General features: G+C 38.0%; 1 protein-coding gene across 1 annotated transcript in view; it reads left to right on the forward strand.

Moving 5' to 3' along the window:
* LOC135211607 (glutamate receptor U1-like) overlaps positions 1-10,000 on the forward strand; it is a 17,612-nt gene that overhangs the window by 2,891 nt on the left and 4,721 nt on the right. The window contains exons 2-9 of the mRNA XM_064244898.1: positions 1,976-2,048; positions 2,679-2,822; positions 4,343-4,433; positions 5,402-5,717; positions 7,331-7,548; positions 8,240-8,420; positions 8,615-8,714; positions 9,461-9,590. Coding sequence (XP_064100968.1) covers positions 1,976-2,048; positions 2,679-2,822; positions 4,343-4,433; positions 5,402-5,717; positions 7,331-7,548; positions 8,240-8,420; positions 8,615-8,714; positions 9,461-9,590 — 1,253 coding nt within the window. The remainder of the gene's footprint in view (positions 1-1,975; positions 2,049-2,678; positions 2,823-4,342; positions 4,434-5,401; positions 5,718-7,330; positions 7,549-8,239; positions 8,421-8,614; positions 8,715-9,460; positions 9,591-10,000) is intronic.

A 10,000-nucleotide genomic window follows, 5' to 3' on the forward strand; every position in this document is an offset into this window, starting at 1 on the left:
CACGCACGACACACACACACACACAAACACACACACACGCAAGCTTGCAGTCCTGAAGCACCCCCGGGGGGGAAAAACCTACCTCCTCTTAGGGCGAGTTTTTGCGCGGGAGAGCATGAGGCCTGCAACGTGACCAGGGCGTTCCTCGTGACCAGGATGTTCCCTGTAAGAAGGAGGAGGAGGAGGAGGAAGATATAAGATGGCCAAGGGTAGTTTTTGCGATGGAAACCGGTGTGTTATGTGTGTGTGTGTGTGTGTCTGTGTGTTGGAAGAAGTTACCCAAGGTGGACACACCTTGAGGAATTGGATATATATATATATATATTTCTTATTCACAGCAGATATTTATTTGTTTATATATTTATTTATGTACTTATTTTTCTACTTATCTGTTTATATAATTACTTACTTGGACGTCTAGTTTAGCAAGAACACCTCTGTGTTCCTTCTTTTAATTTTTTGCTGTATTGTTTCAGTGATAATAAGGCACATTAGACGTTTGTCCGCTTCGCAAGTATATACTGTTATGGTCATTTCAGACTGAACAAGGAAATATATGAAACTGTAGTTGATTTCAGCTCATTTCACTCTAGAAGGATTAGTGAATTACCCATGGCATAATTCACCAACATTATTATTATTATTATTATTATTATTATTATTATTATTATTATTATATTATTATTATTATTATTATATTATTATTATTATTATTCAGAAGATGAAACCTATTCATATGGAGCAAGCCCACAGATCATCAGTCTTCCTCTCCATTGTTATTTATTCTGTCAAACCTGTTTTAGAAATTTATCATTGTGTGTGTGTGTGTGTGTGTGTGGGTGGGTGTGTGTAAATTTAAGAGGGCCAGCAAAATTCCCTCCAGGAGTGAAACATATATTTAAGGAATTTTGAGTCCCCCGTCTTTCAACAGATGTGGATTGAACGCCCTCTGTATAAACACCTTGAACAGGTACCAATTACCTAGACTTCAATTTTTAAAACGATGACTATAAGAACACCTTGAACAGGTGTCCATTATCTGTACTTCGTTTTATGGCCTCTCGGTCTCATATTTGGAGCAAAAGCCCGTTCTGGCACAAGTACAGCTCGCATTAATTCTATACTGACTTTCCATGAAATAGCATCTCATGCTATCTACCGGTTTATGTAAAAAAAGAATTACTTACAGTAGTGCTAATAAGTCTGGATGGCACCTGCTATGTTGTGTTTACTCATAACTGGTCTCTGTTTGGTGAATATAGTAGTTGTTTCAGTGACCTCAAAAAGTTACCAAAAATATCAGGCAAGTTACCAGAGGTAAATGAAAAAACCCCAGTCTTAGAGATTTAGCTTTCTATGGGTATAAAAACATATTCACAGACTTAAACAAACTCAAAAAAAAACCGACAGACATAGTAGAAAGATTTCGTGATCCTTTTGACGATAGATTTCAGTAGACATTCCTCAGGTGCTCTGGCAATGATAATTGAGTCTTTAACACAAATTCTCAATTAATAATCCTTCATCCTTTTTTCTTTGTAATTCTTCAGACTATTTTCCTTGCAAGTCTTCATCCTTTGTGTATCTTGCAATTCTTCATCCTTTTTCCTGGCAATCCTTCAACTTTTCTTTCTCTCAATCCTTCATCCTTTTTCCTTGATATCCTTCAACATTTCTTTCTAGCAATCCTTATCCTTTTTTCCTTGCATTTCGTCATTTTTTCCTTGTAATCCTTCATCCTTTTTCCTTGCAAGTCTTCATCCTCTGTATCTTGTAACTCTTCACCCTTCTTTCCTTGCAATCCTTCATCCTGTATTCGTTGTAAATCATCCTTTTTCCTTGCAATCCTTTTTTTTCTTCATTACAATTCTAATCTTTTATTGCGGGACGATATTTGCTCGTTAATTTCCACTGCAACAAAACAACTACAAAGCAAGGAAGAGTCTTGAGACCAATTTCTGTTCTTCTTCGACAGATGCTGTTTGGAGAAACACGACCAAAGGAAGTAGTAAATGGAACTTCGATAACGTTCAGCCGAAATTTATAAGGTCAGTCCAGATTTCCTTGAGTATTTCAGCCACTGGAAATGAAATCTTATGAGATATCTAATGGAAAAATAAACGAAAGTATGATTTCATATCTGATGTACGAAGTTCTTCATGTTAGAGAGTATCCGGCATTTAAATACCGACTGGCTGTAATCACGACTGGTTGATTTATTCCACTGTTTTGTGTTTTTGGTTTGAACTTTGAACCTTGAGTCGGTAAAGGTTAGATGGCTTTTTCTTCGTGTACCAAAACAAACTTCTGACTTGATGCCAGAAGCTTCATTATTTAGGAAAGGGAACATTCTCGGCAGCCTCAATTCGGGGAGACCACGGCCAAGACGATCGACTGGTCTTTCCTTATAAACCTGTTATGTTACTGACGTCGATTCTCACAACTTGTTTTCCTCAATCATATTGCAGTTTTTGTTCCCATACTTCTTTCTAGTTTCTTGAATTTTCCTCATTTACTTTTCTATTTATTTGGTGTTCTCTTCGTTCACAGTTTATCAATCTTAATAGAAGGGCGTTCGTCTTCTGTGCAGCTTAGTTAGCCAGCCAAAGGTCGTATATTTATGGATACTTGTTAACATTGTTCCTCTTGTTATTCTTTTTCTTCCTCTTCTTCTGCAGGTACACAGAACCCGTAACCTTACGAGTTGCAGCCGATGAATGGCAACCCCACATCAAGGTCACCGAGGACAAGAACGGGAACATCCAACTCTTCGGCCCTATGGCGGAGTTGCTGGAGTCGCTGTCGTACGCGCTGAATTTTAGGTATGAGTAGAGTTTCGTTGGCTAGGAAGGGAGGGGATTTGAAGCAGAATGAATTTCATGTAGGGTCGAGTTTTGCTGAATAAGAAGAAAGGAGATGCGAGGTAGAGAACAGAGTAAATCAAAGACAGTGAGGAATGATAGAACGCTAATCTTTTAACAGAAATGTTACCTGTCTGGACTTCTGTACAATAACAAACCCAGCTTATGGCAACGCTTTTTCACACTGGTGCGAAAAGGAAGATTGGAACCAATGTAACCTAATTCAAATTCTTTCCTAAACCAGCAATTATGTCATTGTAAAAATAATTAAATTGAAAGTTGCAAAGGCCGCAGAATACTTCCCTTAGGAACAACTGACTGAATAGGCTTAGGCTCGCTGGTAAAAAAAAAGGACAAATCGAGTTAGTCACTCTATTTCAAAAACAAATTCTGTGTTTTCTCTTGTCCCATATCGAAGATATGTCTATTTAGGGATATAAATTAGTTTTATGTTTTAAATTGTATGCTGTCGTCAGCTGAAACCTACTGAAGTCATCATGCTAGAATAACGCCTTCAGAAATTCCTCATGTCAAAGATATAATCAGTGATTAACTTGAGAAATTCAGAATATTTCTGGAAATGCATTAAGTGGAATTCTTTGAGACACTCAAAAGAATTTGTCTACCTTGCTATGGTAATTCACTTCTACATAATCTGTTAATTTTTATTCCTTTTGCTGACACTGATCTTTCATTTATTATCTTATACATCTATTCATTAATGAATGTCAGGACTTGAACATTACTTTTTCTTCATTTTCCATGAACGCCCAACATCCTGTCTTTTATATTCTAATTTAGCCATTTATTTTTATCTATCTCCAAAACTGAAGTTTTATTTATCAGCCCAAAATGACACGTTTTTTTACTTTATCATAACTACCCAATATCGCCTCTATTGACTTCTATTATCCTGAACATTTATAAAGAGTATATCTATAACAACAATAAAGATTTCATATCCTCATCTCTTGAAATCACATTTCTTCACTAATAGCTACATTTCCGAACGAATAATATGATCATTTTTCTTATCTATTTTTCTTCTATTTTTGCTTACTCGGGGAGTAAGCTTACAAACAACATTGTTGTTGGTGTTGTGGTTATTATTGTTGTTATGGGGGTAGGAAAGATCTGTGAAAGAGCCTAAAAAGGTCCGAAAAAGGTGTTTCACGTTCAGTTAAAGCTACAGGAATTTTAGGATAGGATAATTATTATTCATTTATTAGAATGAAATGTAAAAAATAAAAAATGTGCATGTTAAGCAATACAGGAAAATTATTTCTAATAAGATATAGTGTATTCATTTTAATTTTCGTTGGTGAAACAAGGCTCCATTTGACCATAGATTTTAGCACATTTTAATTTACATTAAAAGTTAGGAATATAACGTTTACAAATTATGCGTGAGGGGAAAATCTTGCATGCATCTCGAGTAAACTGGAGATCGGATCACGCCTTGTTCTTCTTTTTGTTGGTAGCTACACTCTCACCCGACCACCAGATGGCGCGTGGGGAGCCCCTGACGAGAACGGCAACTTCAACGGAATGCTCGGAATGATTCAGAGAAATGTAAGTTTGCCCATTCCCCTCTCATCTGAGATGTGAGGGGATAATCAACTGACCTGCTTACTCAAGGTTTGTCTGGTTAAAGCCCCTTATTATTATTATTATTATTATTATTATTATTATTATTATTATTATTATTCAGTAGATCAAATCTATCCATATGGAACAAGTCTGCAGGGGCGATTGACTTGAAATTCAAGCTTCCAAAGAATATGGTGTTCATTAGGAAGAAGTAAGGGAAAGTGAGGTGAAATACAGAAAAAAGAGATACCACTAATTAAAAATAAGAAAAAAATAAACTAATAAATAGATAAACAGATAAAAATATAACAAAATACAAGACGAAGAGTATTATTAAGGTAGTAATGCATAACCCTAACCTGAAGGGAAGAGCCCTTTTTCCAGTAAGAAAATTATTTTCCCTTTTTGGATGATCTGTCTGATATTCTATATTGTACTTATTTCATTTTTTGTATTTCCGTTGTATTCCTTCAGTCATCATTAAACAAACGAATAAATATGACATGGGAGCAAGTAATCTATGACCAGATAATTTCACTTTACTTTTGGGTGTTCTGATGTGGTAATACAAAGCACACATATATGCACATACTAACATATATGTATATATATATATATATATATATATATATATATATATACACAATATATATATATATATATACACACATATATATATATATATATTATATATATATGTATTCTCATCATGAAGCCGTTCCCTATATTACCCCAATCTTCCTTTACCTGTTGAATTAAGAGTGTTCACCTTTTGCAGAAAACTTCCGCAACACTGGATGTCCTTAACTCCCTCATAGAAACATACTCATCACCAGCTAACCAGACATACACACTTTGCAGCTCGCCTCCATCTTGCACAGATATCCTTGCAATAAATTTATTCATATCATATTCCAAAGTTTCGGTGCTCACTAGTCTGCCATCTTCAGGAAATCGACCTAGCTCTTGGTCCATTCGGCATGACCGAGGGTCGGGCCCGCGTCGCGGCCTTTTCACGCCCGGTCGTCATCGACCCTCTTCGCATCACTGTGAGAAGAGGCAAACCCAAGATAGGAATCTGGAATATCTTGAAGCCCCTGGATTGGCAGGTCTGGGTGGGAACCGTCCTCGCAGTCCTGTTCGTTGGAGCAGCCCTGGGTCTCTTCATCACAACGCCTTGGACTCGAAATACAGGGTCCTCTGGAAGCCTCCTACGTCAAGCCTTGTACCAACTCTGGGACCAAATTGCAACGTTTCTTGGTCAGGGTAAGTGTGCTATCTCAGAATGTCTTACATTAACTCTAAAAGAAAGTAGTAAGATTGAGCTAAACATATAATCATATGGAATAATCTGAAAATGTGTTAAGAGGTACAAGGGAAACGATCGAATTCTGAATAGGTTTAGTTTAGATTTCCCTGGCCTCAGTCATCCTTCTCTTCAATCACCTTTACCCTCGATCATCCTGTTTGTCCAGCATCTACTATGAGATTCAGGGCCTCTGTAACACGGTTTTTTCGCAATAACTTTTTATCTATGCATTTCATAAATATAACGCTTATTCAGAATACATATTATATCAACACATAAATTTTGAGTGTATTCTGCACTACGTAGGTTGAATAAATTTGGTACTTATAATGTAAAAGTGACCATTTTTGAAGACGGGCCAACTTACTCAGAGAAAAGGTTTCGAACGCACTCGTTACGTAACATATGACATCATTTCTTCCCTCTTTCTCGATGGATGATTGGCTGTACGTAACGAAGGCTAAACCTCTGGCAACAATGACATACAAATTTAAATACAAGCAAAGCAGTACACCTTTCTGAACTCTGGAACCTCCCCACTGATAATTGTCATAATGAACAAACCAACAAAATATGTTAATAAATACAAAAACACTTCGATTATTAGTCTAACTCCCAAAATAAGTTTCCTAAGAAATTACAGTCTACTTTATAGGTCACAATCAGATTGACAAGATGTAGGGAATAGTTGGTAATTACCAAAAACATAGTAGACAAGATGATTTGATAACTGCTATATCCAATGTCAAGCAATTTTTATTTATTGGCTATCTACCTATTTACTGAAAAAAAATAGCCGGTACCGTATATTGGTTTTAAACCTTCACCAATAATTCGCCTCGTTATAATTCCGGATAACACTGAAGGCTACCATGGGCATTGTTGGATTAGAACATTTAACTTCTGGCTATAAAAACTAATTTCTCGAGTAGTTGTAAGAAGTGCTAAACGATCCTCAAGGATCCCAGCAGTTGGTTTAAACGTTTAATTCATGTATATTACTGCTATACTGTTGCGGCACTATTGCTACAGTAGTATTACTACGCTAGCACCCACATCTATGTATCGTTCCGCCATTCATAAAGTCTTTGGGTTTCAGAGCCGATGGCATTTCTGTCTGGTGGATGGGCGGGGCAACATTTAGTCAGAAGGTGTTTGTTTACCTTGCTTACGTAATGAATGTTTTTCGACTCTTGGCTCGTAATCATTGGCCATGGCGTCGGCTAGTTCATTTTTACTCTATAAAAATTAAAACTATCGGGTTTAGGTTATTGACAATGATGACAAAATTTGTGTGTGGTTGTAAAATATACATATGTCAACTTTCAGCTACATCCGATCCTTTGACAAGGCGCAAAGTCCAAAAAACCGTGTTACAGAGACCCTGAATCTCATAGTAGGTTCACTCCCTTTCATGCATCTTACTATACCTCCATTCATATTCTGTTTTATCCATCTTACTTTCCACCCTTTCTTAACACGTTTCAGAATTATTCCCAGAGCTAAATAACCTTATAGGTCCTAGCGCTTGGCATTTGTCCTAAATTCTATGATCCAATTCCATTCCTAGGTATGTCCTACATACCTCCAATAGACAGTTCCCGAGTGGTCGTGCTCATGTGGCTCTTGGCGGCGTTTGTCATCACGAGGAGTTACCAAGGGGCCCTGACGTCGCTCCTAGCTGTCAGAGAAATCCCCATCAAAATCGACTCGATCGAGGATTTCCTAAAAGCCAAGGAGTACCGCATGATCTACGAAACGTCCACCGCTTTCACTGCTTACCTGAAAGTGAGTGAAAAATGTGCCGAAGTTTCTTCAGTGCAATCGAGTTTTCTATCCAACATATAATCAAGGCCACCGAAAGTAGATCTATCTTTCGGTGGTCCTGGTAAATTATAATGTGGTGGTGGCCTGTTCGATATGGCTAACTTCAGCCTAAAATAAAATAAAAAGTACTGAAGCTAGAGGGCTGCAATTTAGTATGTTTGATGATTGGACGGTGGATGATCAAACATACCGGTTTGCAGCCCTCTAGCATCATTAGTTTTCAGGATCTGAAGGCGAACGGAAAAAGTCCGGGCGGACAGACAAAGCCATCTTAATATTTTTCCTTTACAAAAAACTAAAAATGGAGATTTGGAGATTTCATGACTGTGTTAGGAAGAAAAAGACTTCATAACGAACTACTCAAGTATTCAAAATCAAGAGACTATTAGAAATTTTTTCAGTACAATAAACACTGTCAATTTCCTTTGAAACATAGATCAGAAAATACGTTGAGATAAGAGGTTTAATTCTACTCTTTAGGGCACAGATGTTCTATAGCTATTTATCTATACATCTATCAGATAATAGATTCGGGTATGAGGTTTGATCAGAGAGAACCCTTTGCTCTTTAGGGCACAGAGATGTCCTCATACTGTTCATCACTCACGACGATAAGTTATCTTCGAGGCAAAATCTCCCATTTCGTTCACAGAAATCCCAGACCGGAATCTTCAGAAAGCTGCACGAGGCGAATCTTGCTGGACGAGGAGAATTCATCAACATGAACAAAATGCCGGAGGCTTTGGACAAGCAAGTGAGGACTCGTGACTTTGCCATCTTGGCCGAAGACCTGACGATCAAAATGCTTCTCTCAGAAGACTTCAGTCGAACAGGTTTGGCATGCAAAAAAATAGGGACTTAAAAAGACTTTTTAGTAAGTTTAGGCTTAACCACACTAAAGCACCTCAGTGGTTAGTGCAGGATGTAATTCCATAAATTTTACATATTCATTGTATATCTATAGTTAATCACCTCGTGAGACACGTCATCGACTATTAATTCTATACTTTCGCATCTTCCAAAACAGGTGAATGTGGCTTTCACATATCAAGGGAACGCTTTTTCCCGCTTATTCTCTGCGTTGCGGGGAATCCAAGATTACCTATAATGCGGGGCATTAATTACAGGTAAGCACCTCGTCGGCGAGTCAGTTGACTCACAACTCCTCCCAAATTCTGGTTAGCCCCGCCTACTGGACTGCTCAGTAGGGTGAGTTAGTGGTGTGGCGTGATCTTGATGAGCAGTCCAGTAGGCGGGCTAACAAGAATTTGAGAGGAGTTGGTGATGAGTCTTACGCATGCAGCGTGGAGTGAAGCCTAGTGTAAACTCACCTTTATGAAAGACATCCATTGAAATGATATATTTTACATTTGATAAAGTCCTGGTTGTTCGCCCTCTTATCTAGTACTGAGGTAATAAATGGTAGGTAAATCTTTATATTGACAACAAATGCTTTTGTTGTCATCAAATTAATGCTGGAGGCTTGACTCTTTTTACTGAGAGAGAGAGAGAGAGAGAGAGAGAGAGAGAGAGAGAGAGAGAGAGAGAGTTGGGTGGGGGAAGAAAGCCAGATGTAGAGAGGGGATGGAAGGTAGAGACAGACAGAAACAGGGAGACGGAGGGAGAGAGAAAACTTGAGGAAGACAGACAGACAGACAAATAGATTAAGTTGGCCTTATCCCACAGCGAACGCTTTCCCTAAGTGTGACAACGCCTTATGCGGACCTCTGCACTCATCCAGTCAAACCTTATTTCAGGCACACCAGAGATTTAGTCATTAAACGTAACTACATCATCAATCATGATTCTTGGCGGCGGTATTGTCTTTGCAAGTATTAAATGCTAAGTGTTCTGTGTTCTCTTCCTCTTCCAGAATACAAAAAATAGTCGAGCACGACCTCTACGGACAGACATTGAGAAGGAACGCGAACAACGGAACGTCTTGTCTTCAGCCCATTTCTACCATTACCGTTAACGAAGCGTATGATATGGCGTCCCTGAAGGTAAATATCTCTTAGTTACGTGAGCACTGATGATAAGCGAGAGACGCTCATCATTAGCGCTTTAGCATGTCACCTGTTAGATGGGAAAAGTTGCAAGTTTCTATCAGATGGCCGATGTACTGGCGTTGATTCAGAATCAGTCGTATGTTTCCTTGCTCTTTCTATTTACTGATTTGCGTTAAAGTTTCTTGAAACAAGTGTCAGTGATAATTGTGTCTGTTTCCTTCAATCAGCAGCTTTGTCAATTGAATACTTGAGCAAATTCATAACCAGTAATGAAAATGAAAAAACTTTATTTCATGTTCATTGACTCCTTAGCTAAACTCTTGCCACGAAAACATCAACTAGCGTTCTTTTTGAACATTGTGCTAGTGTTCATTTCGAACTCTGTTTACTGATACTTACATATT

The sequence above is a fragment of the Macrobrachium nipponense genome, chromosome 4 (assembly GCF_015104395.2).
Source record: "Macrobrachium nipponense isolate FS-2020 chromosome 4, ASM1510439v2, whole genome shotgun sequence".
Classification (NCBI taxonomy): domain Eukaryota; kingdom Metazoa; phylum Arthropoda; class Malacostraca; order Decapoda; family Palaemonidae; genus Macrobrachium; species Macrobrachium nipponense.